This window comes from Lepidochelys kempii, chromosome 5, assembly GCF_965140285.1.
Source record: "Lepidochelys kempii isolate rLepKem1 chromosome 5, rLepKem1.hap1, whole genome shotgun sequence".
Lineage (NCBI taxonomy): Eukaryota > Metazoa > Chordata > Testudines > Cheloniidae > Lepidochelys > Lepidochelys kempii.
The window spans coordinates 130360869-130379508 of record NC_136384.1 but is presented as its reverse complement, the minus strand read 5'-3'; the positions used below and the strand labels follow the sequence as shown (position 1 = coordinate 130379508).

The following is an 18640-nucleotide window of genomic DNA, read 5'->3' as shown; positions in this document are numbered from 1 at the left end:
CAATTCAGATATACAGGATTTTTTCCAGTTCTAGGAATTTAAATATAAGTTTATTTGCAAAGGCCCATTTGGCACATATTGCTTGCAAATGGGAGGGAAAGTAGGATTACAAATGTGTAATTTTTGTTTCTTTACTGTGCTGTAAATACTATAGCAGCCATAGATTACACGTAACAGTGCACTACATTACAAACAGTGCAAGACAATGCAAGTTGAAGCTCCTTCTAAGAAAATGATAATCAGCATAGATTCACCTATTAATGAGATTAATGCAAGAATTTAAACTTTCCTAACAAAAATTTCCCTCTAATCTTTGTTTTGAAACCAACCTATAAACAGAAAAATATGAGACATGTAGGCTAAGATTGCAATAATTGGTCCTGCTGAGTACTCAGAACTTTTGAAATCACAGCACTTATTTATATGCCTCATTATGGACTATAGGGATTTTATGCACTCATTTTTTAAAAACTTGGCCTTAGTTTTCATTGAAACAAAATTACCTTTTTTTCAGAGACTTCAATCTTTTCCTCTGTATTCCACTTCTGTATGACATCTGCAGCAGGTGTCCTTTTCAACTTATCAGAAAGGTAGCTCAAAAGAGTAGTGACTGATTTTACTGCCAGGACATGCATAGTGTTCACTATTAGGTAGTCAGCAAGACGGATAAAGCTTGAGAGACAGAAGAAGGAAGCACAATACTTTGTCACTTTATGTGAATACCACAAGTCTCTGTGATGAGAGCGTTTGATTTTTATGGAAAGGTATACTGTGTATTATGCTTTCAAAGGACTGGTTCCTGAAGTCCTCACTCATTCCTTACTCAGGCAAAATTCCTATTAACCTTACTGGAACTTTTGCCTGTGTAAAGACAGAGTAAAAAATGAGTAAGGATTTCAGGATTTGGGCCAACAATTCCCCAACAGAAAGCAGAAAAATACCTTTACTCTAATATGCACAGAATGCATACATATACAAAAGAAAAGAACTTTGAGAGATGGTTTTGTGATAGACTTACAGAACAAATAATAGAACAAACTCTGAATTACTTCACATTTCATATTAAACTCGAAACAGCTTATGACAAAGATGGGTGAGCCAGATTCACCAGTACATTGGAGCTGCTTTGTGCTGCTCTGGGTTTAGGTTTTGTATCGCCACACTAGTGCAAAGCTGATGGAATGTACTGGCAAATTTGGTCCAGCAGTATTTACATAAGTGATAACTTGGTTTCATCTAGAAAAATGGAATGTTCCTTCAAGAAACAAATTTTATTATGTGAATTCAGCAGCAGAGCCTCAACTGTAGGGATGTTCTGCCATAATAAGAAATAGGAATCTCTCAAAGTCAGGCAGTATAACTGGGCTTTTTATTAACTTCTTAAGACATCTTAACTTTTTCTCAAGGATCACCCCTTATTAAATGAGTCACAGAGTAGCACTGACATAAATGCTAAAAGTGGCATTTACAAAAATTGTTAGTTTTGTCAAGCAACTCTATAATTTGATTGTAAAAGTGAAATTACAGTACTAATGATTAATTACCATACAGTAAGTATATTGATGTTCAGTGTGTTAGATTATTTTAGTTCTTAATTATTTCATTTCATTGCTTCTTTTTTAAACTTCCTAATTGCACAGGGTGGATCACTGTGCCAAACAAAAAGTTTGTTTATTCAATTTATTTATATTTTAAAAGATCAAAGTTTGGTTTGCTCCTTTTTTTTTTTTTAATAGCTGAAACTTTGAAACCAATTGAGTTAGTGAGGTTGCAAAGTTAGCACAAAAACTGGCCTCATTTATATAAACATGTATCAACATGAATGCATGAAAACATAAATTGCAGTTGCTCAACTTTCTCCAATAAAATGAGATTGTTAATCATATAATTTTTTTCTGAAATAGTGATAATTCTCTCCTAGGCAGAAATTTTAAATGGATTGCTGGACATGTTATCTATAGAAAAGAAATGAGAAGATAGCACTAATATTTCTCTCTCTTACAACACATAATCATCAATTTTAATAGAATGGAAAGTGGCCAAAATGAGCAAAACTGAGGGTGGGACAAAAATGTAAATTAAAGATAATCTAAAAAACCCCCAACTCTATTAGTGTGCAGAACCTAGTACCCGAAGGGTGTCAGAAGAAATCTAGAAGGATTAATTATATGATGCCACTGAAAGGTATTCAATCACTTGTCTGTCTTACAAATCTCTGCTTTGGAAGTGCATGCTCTCTCTCTTCATGACGATCCTGTAGTCCCCTGAGGGCAACCTGTGACATAGCTCCTTTGGTTTAATATGGCTCTCAAATGTAGCAACTTGATGTAGCATTGTTACATAGTCCCATTTCAAACGGTATTATGTTAGTGCACACTAGGGACCTTCTAGTGTGCATCAGCAGAGTCCACACAAGCCAGTTAGTGCGCAACATGCTGGTGCACACTAGAATTTACACCCCAACTGGCTTACAGTAACGCATCATGTAGACAGGTCCTTACTATATAGCCAGGCAATTGCCTCTGCACAGTTAAGGCTAAAACAAGCTTATATTATATATCTCTATTTTAGCCTCCATAACTTATTCTTTTTAAAACACAGCCACACCCAAGCCCTTCCAAACATCCTACCTCATGTTGCTTTTTCTGAGCAGATGGAAACTCTCTACACATCTTTCTACTGGCTTAAACTGACTATATGGACCTCTTCCTTGGTGTGTTTTCCATACCACCTCCCAAGAAAACATGTTGATATCATCACTGAAATCAACTTTCTTGGTAACTTAATCTTCACTGGCAAGGGGAAGAAGACCATTAAGATCTGCCACATTGTACTGTGGTAATAGCTTTTAACTCTGAAAATGACCAGTTATACTTTCTAATGAGTTAGTGTAAATTTTTATGAATTTGTCATAAAGCGCTATACAAGAGCCAAATTTTGCTAGGTGCTCTACACTGAAAGCATCAAAGTTGCTCAAATATTCCAGGCACCCTAAATAATTCTCACGGCTTAGAGACAATAAATCTGCACCAAATCCCTGTGAAAATACAGACTTCATGCACCCAGAAACTTGAGAGCAGTAAAGATTTGCCCAACTGTTCCTTCCACCATTTTTTTCAAAGTTTCAGTCACTTAATTTTAAGCAAGACAGAAGAGAGCACACATTGATGCCCTGTGGCCCTGAGAATCTGAATGTTCTGATAGACACGTCCGGATATTTTTCCAGTTCTGCAGAGATCCCCATGTCAGTGCTGTTTTACTACAGAGGACTTTACAGGCATAACAGAAATCATTGTTTTTCCACTATTTACTGCCAATTATGACTCATCAACTTGCCAGCTAAAATCTTTTGACACAAATATGTTTAAATTAAAATGATTACATTTATTACTATCATTTGTAGTGATTTGCAAGATACTTTATAGCATTTGCGAGATACTTTATAGACAGATAAAAAGACAAGTGATGCAATACTGGACCATTGATGTGAATGGCAAAACTTCTGTTGACTTCAATACAGTAAGGATTTCACCCATGGTCCCCTACCTCAAAAAACTTACAAACTAAGGCCTAAATTGTGGTATGGTATCAAACCTTGCATGTGGGGTAGTGTATGACTGCACTGCCCCACAAGCAGACCAGGAAGATTATGACTCTGAGCTAGAGAGAAGTCCCCAGAAGGGGGGGATCACTGGAGAGACTCCAGTGCTAGGCAGCTAGATTTAGATGCTAGCCAGTTTCCTCACCATCTCTTGAATCTGCTTGTTTAAGATCTCTGAACTCATGAAAGAGAGTTATGAGGCGAGACCTTCACTTCTGCTCTGGTTCTTTTACATTGTGTAAAGGGGGCCCTAAAAGCCCATATCTTGCCAGGAGCACATCTGGCTTAGCCATGCTGGAGGATGGCCATAAAGTTATCTCCCTAGGACCCTGTTGCAAGTCCCACCAAAGGGACATGTCTGAGGGCAGGAAGGGCAAGTCAAGGCAGAGCAGCAGCACTGTAGAGATTCCAGACAGTGCTGCAGCCCATAGGACTGCATGGAGAGGTGCTGTAAATTAGACAGGACCTCAGAGATATCTCAATTACAGTCCCTAGAAGAGCCCAGGATGAGGAAGGCACAATGATGGTTTGAAGCTGCCATAACCCCATTCCAGGGCTATGAGGTCTGCAGCACAAAATCCACTCATGGTTCTCTGCAGGGGACCATGCTGACCAATCCTGCATGTCCACTTTGAAACATATTACTTGATTAAACCCGCAGCACATATACCATAATTATGTGCAGACATACTACAGTAAGTATATACAATTATCTCATCCAGCTAGATAAAATGGAAATTCCAGCTAATGTAGTTGTGGAGAACATTTGTACATGTAATGTAAAATACACTATCAGGATGTGAAACACTGGAATGCGTTACCTAGGGAGGTGGTGGAATCTCCTTCCTTAGAAGTTTTTAAGGTCAGGCTTGACAAAGCCCTGGCTGGGATGATTTAATTGGGGATTGGTCCTGAGGGGATGACCTCCTGAGGTCCCTTCCAACCCTGATATTCTATGATTCTATGACTCTATGATGTTTCATAGAACAACATAATACAACGTAATGCACTAAAGCAAAGCAATCTTTACAACTATGTAGCCACCAGCTAAAATAATATTAAAAGATTTTATGCTTCGAAACCTAAGCTGATTGCCTGTAGGGATCAGGGTAGATTTCCACCCCCAACCCTTTTTACCACACTGCAATATTGGCTGGATGCCTTGTGAGGTTTTTTGTCTTTTTTTTAACCTGGCTCTTATGATTATATTATTTGATATGTTATTTATTAAGCACCAACAACATGCACTGAAGCATTTGATACTTGGCCCTTCCTAAGATTAGATGAACTGATCTGGTATGCAGTTATTATTTGCTTATGATCAGTTCAACATATACTAGTACATTGTTTGTAAGGAACACTGCATTGTATAATTTTAACTACTGTGAGATTATGTGAGGAGAAAGCATAAGAACAACTTTTGCTACAAACACCAGACACTAACCATGTTAACCTTCTACAATGAGATCTTTTGTTGGCCTGCTCTGTGTAGGTCATTTTGTCAGCTGTTTCTCCATAAAGTTCTCTTTCATAATGAGGAGCAAGAAAGAGACTTGAAGCAGCTAATCCAGTTGCCATAGTGACCTGTTCTGTATGGAAGATATGCAAACATGTTAATGAAAATATTGCAAGTACTACAGCGTGTGTAACTGAAAATTCTACAGTTACATAAAACTATCACTTAGCAATTCAGTCTGAGTTGTGTCAAAAGCAAAGGGCATTTTCATGGGGGCTAAAGAAAAAATACAGCACAGTACCCAAGAAACTCCACCAGGGAAACTGCGCAGAAATTCCCCGATGGAAGGATTCAGAGGAAATTCCCCCTTCTTCTCAACCCCTGCAGAGAAAGCAGAGAGCTCATTTCCCAAAACCTGTAGATCAGTGGTTCTCACCCACGGGTCCAGGACCATCTGGGGGGCTGCGAGCAGGTTTCAGGGGGGCAGCCAAGCAGGACCAGCATTACACTCGCTGGGGCCCAGGGCAGAAAGCTGAAGCCACACCGCATGGGGCTGAAGCCCAGAGCCCTGAGCCCTTCCACCTCGGACAGAAGAAGAAGCCTGAGCAACTTAGCTTTGCGGTGCCCCCTGTGGTGTGGGGCGCTGGGCAATTGCCCTGCTTGCTACCCCTTAACAAGGGCCCTGTCCCTGGCTTTTATATGCAGAAAATCAGTTATTGTGGTACAGGTGGGCCATGGAGTTTTTATAGCATGTTGCAGGGGGGAGCTCAGAAAGAAAGAGGTTGAGAACCCCTGCTGTAGATCCTCAAATATTCACATGGATCTCAAGCGACCCTTTAGAAGCCAAAGACATCTACACTGGCTTCTGGAAACCTGTATTTCCCCCCAGTTCCCTGTTAGTTTAGGTAACATGAACAAGGTAAAGCGAACATACATATTTAAATGTACACTGCAGATTTCCAGGTAGCTCTATGACAACTGGGCCCAAGCAGCTCCAGAAGTAATGAGGAGCAGAAGATAGCAAGGAGATCCAATCAACTGCCATACCCCACCACTAAATTTAAAACCTTACAGTGACAAGCCAAAGAACATCCCTTAAACATACTGAAGTAGCAATGTCAGCAGCAGCAAACAGAGAGCATTTCAACAAGTACTTCAGACTTCTTATTCTTTTCTAATTAAATAATTTAAAATATATAAATTATAGACAAGTAAACAAAAAATTTTTACAAAAAATATTTTACAGTATGGGCAAGATCCTTAACTCATGTAAACCAGTATAATGCTGTGGAAGCCAGTGGAGTGACACTGATTTGCATCAGCTGAGGTTTTGGCTCAATATGCATAGCATTTAACCAAGTAGTCCTTTTAAAATAGTTTTTGCTTTTTAAAAAATTACCCACATTTGGGTTTAAAACTTATGAGCCTACTAGTACTCTTAAGTTTTAAACCTGAGTGCACATTTACCAGTTTACATATACTCTTCATTAATCTAATGGAGGCCACATTTGAAAATATGTATATGACTGATTTTTAAGGTTCTCTTCTTGATTTAGGCCCCAATCCAGTAAAGTATTTAAGCATGTCCATAGCCCCATTGACTTCAATGGGACTACTCATATGCTACAATTAAGCACATATTTTAGTGGTACAGCGCACTCAGGGTATGTCTACACTGGAACAAAAGACCCGTGGCACAGCTGTGGCTGGCCAAAGTCAGCCGACTCCGGCTCATGGGGTTAAAGTTCAGCTATAGAACTTCCTGTCATTGGAGATCAGAACGAGCCAGTGTTTCTCCTCATTTTGAGCAGAACACAAGTTCAATTCTTTATGGAGGCCTAACCCAAACAGTCAAAGCTGGATGCTAACATTATAATTTTTGAGGTGACCTCTTATGGGAATTGTTAGACATTATTTATTATCAAATGGACTATAAATTGACATGGAAGATGCACCTTTTCCACAATACAATACATGTACAAAATTGTAACACCCTGCCTATCAGATTAAGGGGAAAATACTAGACTCTTTCAAGAAACAGTTCAGTGGCCTGGTATACATGACAAAATGCACAGTAAAGATCCACATGTCCTGCAGTCATTTACTAAATGTTTAGTTTCTTTTCATACCTGCACTGCCTGATCCATAAAAATAATCATCAGGAATGAATCCAGATTCAAGCAGGGCAGTTCGACAAGCACTTCTAACAACTTTTTTCGCTAGCTCCCTGAACTCTGCTAGACGGCTTGCCACCTGAAAATGATAGTACACATAAAGAACCATGTAAACCTAATCTCTAAAAGAATATGTAAGGAACTTGGAACCAATGAAAACAGTTCACCTCATCCAGTTGTTTGAACTGAGTGCTTCTAAATTCCTCCAGCGTGTACGTGTAACCTTTCTCAAGACGACAAAGCCCCATGTCACTGATTTGGTAACACATTTCTTGAACATTAAGCACTGCAGGCCGCAAGGACTGCCAAATAATAAGAATAGTTTATCAAGAGATATTTACAAATTAAAATCCAAACAAAGGCTTAGATTTATGACTTTTTGGAAATCATGACATTAGTATCTGATTTTATGTTTGGTAACAGTACAGAATTCCTACTAGTTGAAAATACATTAGGCCAGAACTCCATTTGAGAGGATGCATCCATATTTTAGCAATGACATTAGCTTTCTACTTCCTTCAGAAATATCATCATTAGCAAATACGTACAGCATTAACGATGAACAAGTTCTCCTGCAAAGCTTTACGGCACGCATTGATTTTCTTGGCACGGACATTTTTCCTCCACTCTGTAAATGACTTCAGTTTGCAAAAGATAGCAAATATGGGAATCTTAGTAAATGTTTTGTGATACAGATATTCCTGCTCCCAGCGATCTAGCTGCATGAATTCAACTTCTCCGTCACATGTGTGGATAACGGCTTTCTGGCTAATGGTGTAGTAGTCATTTTTGTTGATGCAGTCATAGCTTACAATTCTAAAAATAAATGTAAAGTTGATTTTAATAGGATACAAGTGAATTCACTGATTTCCAGTAAAATCTATTAAAAAAAACTAAGGGGGTAGGCCCATCAAGATGGCTTTGTGACTGCATTGTGCCACAAGCTGCAGCAGGAGCCAAAAATCTGTTCTCAGTTGTCTTTTCAGCTCCCACTTTTAGGCCTCATTCTCCATAGTAACATCACTTTAAAACTGGGGTAACTCTCCAAGAGGCAAAGAGAGAGCAGCAGCTAAGGCAGCACTTATGACATCACTAATCAGCATGCGTGCTTAACTTTGATCAAATGAATAGTCCCTTTTACTTTAATGGGGCTATGCACATGCTTAACATAAACATATACTAAAGTGCTAAAACACTAAAAGCATGCTCAACACCTTGCACGACTGAGTCCTGGAAAAGTAGCCACAGATCATCTAGTTTTCAGCCTTGTACCCCGCATTCAGACTGACAAGGGAGGTTGATTTCATCCTTCACAATCCCACTTGTGTAGTGGGAGATGAATTATGCCCTAGAGGATATGGCTGGATAGCAAGCTCTGTAGTCTCCGGCTTTAACTCTAGTCTCTTCCAAAGCCCAATGACCGTTTAGCCACTAACAGTGCAACATCATTCACTCATTACTCAAAAGACGCTCATTTCCTCACAGAAAGGCCTCAACAACACTGAACGCCACAGTAACACCATATGTTCAACGCACACCCACAATGCATTTATTTATGGGATGGATGGCCCAAGACCTAGGCCAGCAGTGAGTATGGCATCAAAAGAGTTACACAAATGTTGCCAATTGGTCTGGACATGTTTTGATATGGCCCCAAGATGATTTTGTCACATGGAGATTGTGTTCAGTACATTCTTACATGCTCAGAATTCTGTGGATTCAGTGATCTGAAACTGGAATTAGAACGTTTGCTTAAATTAGCATCAATTCTCTAGGCAGCACACAGGTTAGTGAGTTCTTTGTTTTTTTTAATTCCCAACTTCTGGTGAGAGGTTAGGGAGGGTGCAGCATCTTTTAGTTTCAGACCAGAGTATTAAAGGACAATCCATCAATGTTTCAGTTCAGATTCAGCATCACAGCCACCATCCTACTGAGAAGAACTGCACATGACTCCTTTTCCAAGGTTTTCGGTACCATTCTTTAAAATCAGCCAGAAGGATTTCTGCAGAGTAATACAAAGCTCTCCCTTCACACCTGAGGTTCAGCAGCCTGCCTCCATAGTAATGTTAGCACAAGGAGCCAAAGAATCCAGAAATTAAATATTACCATTAGAACAGTGGTTTGACCCGACTTTCTCCTCTATTGTTTTATCTATCTCCTTCTGTCTCTGTTTTTGCTTGTTTGTCTCAATCTTTCTGCCTTTGGTCAGATGATCTGGCACCTCCTGAAATTTCTTCCAACTCATGGTGTCTTTATTAGCTTTACTGGAGGAAGTACCCTCTCTGTGATTAACAGAAGACACTATTTGTGGCAAGATGGCTGTTCTCATCCTTAATGGTTTCCTTGTATCTACCATATTACTGGTACCAGATAAAGGACCAGATCCTCAGCAGGTATATACCAATTTACAGCAGCTGAGGATCTGGACCAATACATCAATCATACTCTGCAGCCAGATGGTCATTAGATATGCACTTCTTGGCCTTGTGCTTGACAACACTCCTGAAACAGGTGCTCATCTCTTTATCTGATAACACACTTCATGCTATATTGATAACCTATAAAGAATATAGTTTTACTTTCTCTTTATATCCAATTATAGTTATTTTAAAAATATAAAGCAACTTTCTTAAAAAGTAACAGTTCCAATATCAACTATTTCTAAAGAATTAAATGATAAAATATAAAGGGGAAAATTAATTGTCTGGCTAACTGTCTTGTGCTTATAGTTATAACTATAAAAACTAAGTAGATGTATAATACATATATTACTATATGTACTGTATATACAACTATAATACATAAACATAACTAAGTAGATGTATAATACATAAACACTGCTCGTTATAAAGTTTAACAATAAGTGTCGATGCATAATCTGAATAAATAGCTTGAAAAAAATAACTCACTTCAAATTAAAAGTATCATATTTAATGGATGACTTCGGAACTGCTGGAGTCATGTACAGGAATCCAAGATTTTTGTTTTCACATATTATTTTAATAATTTTCAGAGGATCTGTAATGTTAGCTTTAATTACATCTTCTGTTTCATTAAAAACATAAGAAGGTGGAGAGGCAGAAGATTTACAGGCACTTGGCTTTAGAGCAGTACGTAGCTGTTTGGGAGGACTAGGAGTTAGTACCTTACTGGGGCTTTGCTGCTGTCCCTTAAAATAAAAGCAAAATTAGATATCAGTTTACAGAAAAAATACATCAGACATGGCAAAATATCCTTATGTCATGACAATGCCCTTTTATAATTTTCTTAATTCAAGGATATTACCAATTGCAAAATTAATATTTAAATATAAAATCAGAGCCTAGGGAAATGAATTTGTGGGGAAAGAAAAGAAGGAAGCAACCCATTAAGAAAAGGAATATACAGGCTATTGTCGGATATAGCTCTCAATAAAGAATCTTGTAAGGGCAAAGCCATGAACAGAAGAAATACAAGTATTTTTTTCTCATTGTTAAAGCTTTCTTCAGAGTTTGCTGCCTCTACCTTACTAGCACTGTTCTATATACCGGTTCTTTTCATCCTGATGAAGACTGGCCAGAAGTGATCACCCTTTCTTGAGTTTTCAAGTAATATCAAAAGCTAAAAGATCACTAGGACTCCATGGAATTCTGGGAGTACAATGAAGGGCAGTGGAATCATAACATGGGACTGGCCAAGCTCCATGACACTGCTCCTTGTGGGTCAGACAGATTCCCCTGGCTAAAGGCAGGCAGTTCCTACCTTTGCAGGTTCTGGAAGTGGGATGGGGGAGGGAAGAGCAGAGGTGTCTTCCCTGCAGACCTGTGGGGTTGGGAGCCCTCACCTTTTCAAACTCCACAGGGTCTCAGCTCCTTCAAAGGAAAGTTTGTCTCACATTCCCTGAGGCTATCTTCCACAGATTTCTCTGAAAGGATCAATCTGGGCCAATGTAATTATCTCATGTTAAAAGGCTGCATTTCTTCCTTACACAGAAACCCCACTGATTTCAACAGAATGAGAAGTACAGGAGCGGGGGTCCATAACAGCTAATGATTAGGGTCACTATTCAATACCTGCTTTTCTCTTACATGCTCTGGAAGCTCAACTAAAGGAACATAGGATGCCATTGGTTCCATGGAAGCAGACCATTTTCTTTTATCTGCTGAGGGAGAAGGCTGTAGTAATCCACAAGCTAATAAACGCTCTCTGTTCTTTTGATATATGTATTCAGGCTGTTTCTGATGCTGATATACCTTTAGCACAGGCTTGGGGGAGGAAAAAATATAAAAAAATAGAGGAAGTTAATGATTAATTTGAAGGAAAGGAATACAAAAGTAATATTGCATAGTCTTATATCAAAGAGTTGCATGCTTCGCTCCTGAGCTGGCAGGTGGTAGAAATGGCAGGAACGTAGTTTCTATCCCTGGACGTGCAATGTTCCAGGATACTGACACTAAAGCTAAAATTTATTGTTAATTCAGCTAAACTACTCCTCCTCTTCATTGTTTTATCAACTTCATATCAATAACAACTTCCCCTTAATGGTATCAATTTGGTGCTGGAGGCAGAGGAGTCTGAGAAGTACCACTGTGACAAGAGAAGTAACTTAGCCAGTCAGCATTCATATCCTCCAGTATCCCTAACTGTACCTTTAGACCCTAACCCTAAAACTGCTGCTTGTCTTGGCCATCTCTCCCCTTGACTGCCCGTTTTCTGCTGTAGGCAGAAGAGTTTCACTGCAGCCCCAAACAGGCACAGTTTAGATGAACTAGAACTTCTGACTGGGCAAACGTAAATGATCTTGCCTGAGCCAGGTATAGTGTGGAGGGAGCCATGAAACAAATCTGCAGCCTCATACCTATTCAACCTATAGAGCTCCTGACCAGAAGCAGAGCCCCCTGTGTGCACCAACTCAGTCCAAGCTCCTCAGTCCTGACCTGCAGTTTCGTTTGCTGACTCAAACAACGGAGTTGAAGTATGCAATTGAACTGGAGTGAGTGAGTGATAACCGGCAGAGTTACCTATGATGTCACAATGTTCCTCTGCCTGCAACACCAAATGGGAACTGTGTGGAAATCAAGTTTTTCTGGTGTTCTGGTTCTTCCTCTCAGTATATAAACTTGGACTGAAAACACCTTTGCTAATCAACATTTTAATTAGTTGAAGATATTCTTTAAAAAAAAAAAAGACTAAAGAAAGCTTTCATGTATTACTTAATATTACATATACAAAAAACTGCAGGCCAGAGCCTCAGCTGGTGTAAATCACTACAGTGCCAGTGACTTCAGTTAAGCTACAACAGTTTGCATCAGCTGAGAATCTGGCCCTGCATTTCTAGTTTTTTAGAAGAATTGGCATATACATCTTACTACAGTTAATGACTGTGGGACAAAATTTTATTATACTGTAAATATAATAGCTCCCATTTACAGATCAGTTTAAAAATCATATTTCTCTTAAACATACCAAAGGTTCCAGTTTTATGGCTTGCTGTCTCTTTCTTGTTCTTTCTTGCGATTTTGTGCTGTGTATGAATTTAAGACCTTGAGGATTTGCTGCTATCTGTTTTGGAGCCATACAAATTAGTCTTTCCCTCAGTTTACTAGTATTAGTGATTGAAGTGGGAAGTTCTGCACTTGTACATTCATTGTTTCTGCCATTTACAGTGGATGATGAGGTAGTTAAAGAAGGCAACGACAGCTTCTTAGACATAGTTACCTAAAAATTAAACATACATAATTTTTAAAGTAAAACAAAGGAGGGTATTACAAATCTAAATCCATTTTGTTGTAGAATTTAAAATGCCCAGATATTAACCAACTATGTGAAAGAAAAAAGAAAAATTACTGCAACAAACTATATTAAAATAATAGGGCAGATACTAACCTGGTCGTTAGATTACATACAACAGCAGTGAGTGAGCGTCAAAGCATTTTGAGAATGTGTTTAGCTGAAAGACATATCCAATAGTTTCAGGAGGAAAAGGGAGAGTTGTCAGAAAGTGGAGGAGCTACATGTACCTCTAATTTACAATTTTCTTCCTCTCCAAATCTTTCCTCTTCTTTATCAGTCAGATACATTTGTATAGGACTCTTGGAATTATTCTAATTAAATGATGTAACTATTAAGAGCCTCCCCTTTCCTCCTCAAGAAAATCAAGGGCAGGGGGGTTGAGGGGCAGACAGCCACTCCTACATTATTTATCTCCTGGTTCACAGAAGACCACCTTTGGCAGGTCCACAGATATTAGGATCTGATGGTGGGGAGGTGTTGGACAAGAGGAGGAACAAGACTAAGGACATGGCAACATGATCTTTCTCTCCTACCCAAACCTCAACAGGGATTACATAAATAAATTAATGAGTCATTGCCGGCAACTAACTGGTATTAACTCACTCAAACTCCCTTGCTGCAGGAGCTGTGGCTGCCAAGACCCCAGAGGGAACTGAATGGAGTTGGAATGCATTCATAGAGCCCTGTGCAAATACAAAATTTGTATCTGCATCTGATCTGCGATCCGCAAACATTGCCTGTGGGTATAAAGCAGATATCGCAGATTTGCAGGGCTCTATGCATTCGGGGGCACTGTTTTTGGTGTAACCTCCTCACCACCCATCAGTTCCATAGAGGTGTGAGGGGGAGAGCATAAATCAAACAGCATTTTTTCCACTCCCTCAGACCACATACTTTGTCCCACTTCCAGCACTCCACCCAACCAGCTTCAAGAGATCTAAAATATGGACACAAAAGAAATGAGGTGGAAAGAGAAAAGTGTCTATGGTTTTGGAACTGCAAATGTGACACAGTTAAGAACCCCAGTACTACGCCAATTCAAATTGTTCTGTTTTCCATGGATTTTACCAGAGTGGAGACAGCACAAGAACTGGCAACCCTACAAATTTATTTTAAAAGTTAAAACTAAGGGAGAAGAAGAGTCGGATTTCAATTCTTCACTATTATCCTTCAGGAGAAATACATAGCAATTTATAAATCAGTTTCACTATAACAAGAGATGTCCTATCTTGGCAAAATTTCAAATTCTTCCCCTCTAGTAGTGGAGGGAAGTTTTCTTTACTCCTCTCCCACCCCCAATATATTAATGCTCATTAAAGAGAACTATATTAAGAGTGGCAGCTGTTCATTTCCTGCTGGGAATAGCTGCAGCAAAACCAGAATCCAGGAATTCCACCTTAACTTTCTCTTCTGCAAGTACTGGAAACTTCTCTTCATTGTTCAGATAGAGCAGAGGAGGAAGAGGGAAGGTATGATCCTCTTGAAATGCAGGATTTACCACCTACCTGGTATGGGGATTATACAGAATGAAGCACCATGCACACCTGTAGCATTATACCAGTAATAATAATGATGCTATGCTGAAAGAAGGTGTTAATGGCTTCCATGAATCACAGACCCGGTTAAAATTGATGGGTGTACTAACCATCCTTCTTTTATGCTAAATGGGAGGAGCAATTAAGCCCATTTATAGTGTAAAATAGCTGGAGTCAATAGGAGCTACTGCCCAAGGAGCTGCATGGAGAAGCTGAGTAAGGTTAAGCTGCATGGTCTGAGGGGTTTCCCTGGGACTGGTGAATCCATGGAGGCACATGGATTGTTTGACAGGCTGTGTGCATGAGAGGGGCAGAAAGCCACCAGACAATGAGAGAAGCAGCTGTGAGAGAAACCCTCAGAGGTAGCCTAGGGACAGAGCTCCTGGGGGGCACAGGACTTGCTAGAGAGGCAGGCTTGGAAATTGTGAGCAAGGAAACGCCTGGCTATTGTTTTTTCCTACTGTGATCAAAAACTTGGACTTCATGTACGTTCTTTGTAAATACACAGGTTTGCACTGAAGCAATACCTGCTTCATATAATCAATTTCTCCTCCTCTTGGAAACAACCCAGCAAGACCCCAAATATTGTTTAGCTACTTGGGCAGGCGAATGCAGGAGGGTCTCGGGTGGGGGGATAGAGGGAGGGTCCTTGCCAGAGGGATGCAGGGGGGGGCGTCCCAGCCAGGAGGTGGGAGGATGCAGGTGGGGTCCCAACTGGGGGTCCCGGTCGGGGGATGCAGGGGGTGTCCCGGGTGGGGGGAATACAGGAGTGTCCCAGGGAGGTCCCAGCCGGGTGGGGGATGCACGTGGGGGTCCCACCGGGGAATGCAAGGGGGTTTGCAGGGAGGGTCCCTAGCGGGGGGCGGAGGGATGCAAGACGGTCCTGGCCGGAGGGAGGCAAGGGGTGTCCCCAGGGGGTCCCAGCTGGGGGGATTTAAGGGGGCCACAAGGGGTCCCGGCGGGGGGAGGCAAGGGGGGGTCCCGGCCGGGGGGCGGCCAGGGGGGTCCCCAGCGGGTCCCGGCCGGGGGGCGGCCAGGGGGGGTCCCCAGCGGGTCCCGGCCGGGGGGCGGCCAGGGCGGGTCCCCAGGGGTCCGGGGCGGGGGGAGGCAAGGGCGGGTCCCCAGGGGTCCGGGGCGGGGGGAGGCAAGGGGGATCCCCAGGCGGCATTTCACTCACTCTCTCCCCAGACTCTCAGCTCCCGGCCCAGCGAGCGCCCTGTCGCCCGGCAACAGCCCCGACGCTTTAGCCCCGGCTGCCGCCACGCAGGCCGAGGCGGGGCGAATGATCTCCACGGTAACGGAAGCGCGTTCGCCTCAACCAATGGGGGCCACGCGTCCCGGAGCGCGCTGCGGGGGGTCCAACCGCCTGCCCAGCGCGCGCGCCCCCCGAGCCGCTCCTTGACCTAACCGAGGCGTGTGTTGGCAGAACGGGGGCGATATTTGCATGTATTAGGTAGTCCATTTGCATACAGGCTGGGGCCCCCGGCTCACCCCACCGCTAGCAGGGGCCGCTCCGGGCAGCGGGCTCTCTGCAGCCCTGGGCGGGGCCCCAGCACATGGGGGCTGCTGGAGCAGGGCCAGGCCGGGCCAGCTTGTAAAGGTCTGTAGGCCCCCAAGTTGGAGCCAGGGGGTCTGGTGAGGTCGCTGCCCAACCTGCCTAGAGGCTCTTGTGGGCTCCTAGCTGCCCCAGGAGGCGCGTGGATGCTTTGCAAACCCTGGCCTTGCAGGAGCCCCACCAGAGAACAAACTGGAACTCGCAACCCCCCCCCCCCCCCCCGGTGAGCTGCGAAATGCATTACGGAAGTTCTTAGAAAACATCTATCAGCGGGTGTCCGATTTCCTCGGCACCCTAGATTCTCACGAGTGCCTAGTCCTGGGAGGGGACTTTAACACCACCCTCGAGGAACGGGACCGCTCAGGGGCCGAGCTGAGCCCGGCCGCTGAGAACATTCTCGGAGAAATAGTCGAATATCACTCCCCAGTAGACATCTGTCGTGATCACCACCCAGATGACACTTCCACGTTCACCTTTGTCCGGGTGGAGGCCCATTGGTCACACCACTCTCGTTTGGACCGTATTTATTTATCCCGTTTCCATCTTTCACAGGCCCACTCCTCCAACGTTCGGCCGGCCTCTTTTTCCGACCATCATCTAGCCACTATAACAGCCTCCCTCCGTGCAGAGAGGCCGGGGCCGGCCTATTGGTACTTTAACAACAGCCTGTTGGAGAATGAGGGCTTCGTGACGTCCTTCCGGGAGTTTTGGCTGGCCTGGCGAGAGCAGCGGCGTGCCTTTCCCTCAGCGCGGCGATGGTGGGATCTCGGGAAGGTGCGCGCCAAGCTCTTCTGCCGTGACTACACCCGGGGCACCAGCTGACGGAGAAATGCAGCGACTGAGCAGTTGGAACGGGAGGTCTTAGAGCTGGAGAGGCGTCTGGCCGCCAGCCCCGAAGACCCGCTCCTCTGCGGAGCGTGCCGGGAGAAGCGGGAGGAGCTCCTGGCCCTCGAGGACCATCGGGCCCGAGGTGCCTTTGTTCGATCCCACATCCACCTCCTTCGGGAGATGGATCAAAGCTCCCATTTCTTCTACGCCCTGGAGAAAATGAGGGGGGCCAAGAAACACGTCACCTGCCTTCTAGCAGAAGACGGCGCCCCCCTCACGGATCCAGTGGAGATGTGTGGGAGGGCCCGTGACTTCTACACAAGCCTTTTCTCCCTGGATCCGACCGATCCTGGTGCTTGCAGAGTGCTCTGGGAGCAACTCCCCACGGTCAGCGTGGGCGACCGAGACCGGCTAGAGCTGCCTCTCACCCTGGCCGAGTTTTCGGAAGCCCTCCGTCGCATGCCCACCAATAAATCTCCAGGCATGGACGGGCTGACTGTGGCGTTCTTCCATGCGTTCTGGGACATCCTTGGCCAAGACCTAGCCACTGTCTGGGCTGAGTCTTTGCAGGGCGGGGTCCTCCCTCTTTCGTGCAGGTGAGCAGTGCTCGCCTTGTTGCCGAAGAAGGGGGACCTCCACGATTTACGAAACTGGCGTCCCGTCTCACTCCTTAACACAGACTACAAAATCTTAGCGAAAGCAATCTCGCTGCGGCTAGGGTCCGTGATGGCAGACGTGATCCACCCAGACCAGACCTATACTGTCCCGGGTCGCAGCATTTTTGACAACCTATTTCTAGTCCGAGACCTTTTGGAACTCGGGCATAGAGACAGTCTGTCGTTCGCCCTCCTGTCTCTCGATCAGGAAAAGGCGTTCGATAGAGTTGACCATGAGTACCTCCTGAGCACTCTGCAGGCGTTTGGATTCGGACCTCAGTTTGTGAGTTTTCTCCGGGTGCTGTATGCCTCCGCGGAGTGTTTGGTTAGGCTCAACTGGACCCTGACTGAGCCGGTCAGCTTCGGGCAAGGAGTGCGGCAGGGGTGCCCCCTCTCGGGCCAGCTGTATGCTCTGGCGATCGAGCCTTTCCTCTGTCTCCTCCGCAGGAGGTTGACAGGGTTGGTGCTGTGGGAGCCGGAGTTGCGGCTGGTCCTGTCGGCGTACGCCGATGATGTACTCCTCGTGGTCCAGGACCCGGGCGACTTGGCGCGGGTGGAGGCTTGCCAGGCTATCTATTCGGCAGCCTCCTCCGCCCAAGTCAACTGGGTTAAGAGCTCTGGCTTGGCGGTGGGGGACTGGCGGCAGGTTAGCTCCCTCCCACCCGCGCTTCAGACCATCCGGTGGAGTGCGGGTCCACTGCTCTACCTAGACGTTTACCTTTCTGCCACGCACCCTTCCCCACCGGAGAACTGGCAGAATTTAGAAGGCTGGGTAATAGAGCGGCTCCGGAAATGGACGAGGCTACTCCGATGTCTCTCCCTCCGAGGGAGAGCACTGGTTCTTAACCAACTTGTCCTGTCCATGCTCTAGTACCGGCTCAACACCCTGGTCCCGGCCCCGGGTTTCCTGACCAACCTCCGGACATCGATTCGAGAGTTTTTTTGGTCAGGAATGCACTGGGCCCCTGTTGGGGTTCTTCATCTACCCCTGAAGGAAGGAGGGCAGGGCCTGAAGTGTCTGTACACTCAGGTCCGTGTCTTCCGCCTCCAGGCCCTGCAGAGG

At 43.9% G+C, this 18640-nt stretch overlaps 1 protein-coding gene across 8 annotated transcripts in view; it reads right to left on the bottom strand.

The window, feature by feature from the left end:
- The window catches only part of DNAH6 (dynein axonemal heavy chain 6), a 192300-nt gene extending 176503 nt beyond the window's left edge, over window positions 1-15797 (bottom strand). For 5 of the 8 annotated variants that reach the window (XM_073345870.2, XM_073345872.2, XM_073345875.2 and 2 more), the window contains exons 1-9: window positions 15716-15797; window positions 12677-12928; window positions 11284-11475; window positions 10141-10400; window positions 7780-8047; window positions 7399-7533; window positions 7187-7310; window positions 5046-5190; window positions 504-672 (exon numbers count right to left, since the gene is read on the bottom strand). In XM_073345870.2, coding sequence (XP_073201971.1) covers window positions 504-672; window positions 5046-5190; window positions 7187-7310; window positions 7399-7533; window positions 7780-8047; window positions 10141-10400; window positions 11284-11475; window positions 12677-12922 — 1539 coding nt within the window. In that variant the 5' untranslated portion in view covers window positions 12923-12928; window positions 15716-15797. Of the gene's footprint in view, window positions 1-503; window positions 673-5045; window positions 5191-7186; window positions 7311-7398; window positions 7534-7779; window positions 8048-10140; window positions 10401-11283; window positions 11476-12676; window positions 12929-15715 lie in introns of those variants that run through there. The other 3 variants (XM_073345871.2, XM_073345874.1, XM_073345876.1) reach the window with 3 other exon arrangements.
- Between the last annotated feature and the right edge of the window lie 2843 nt (window positions 15798-18640).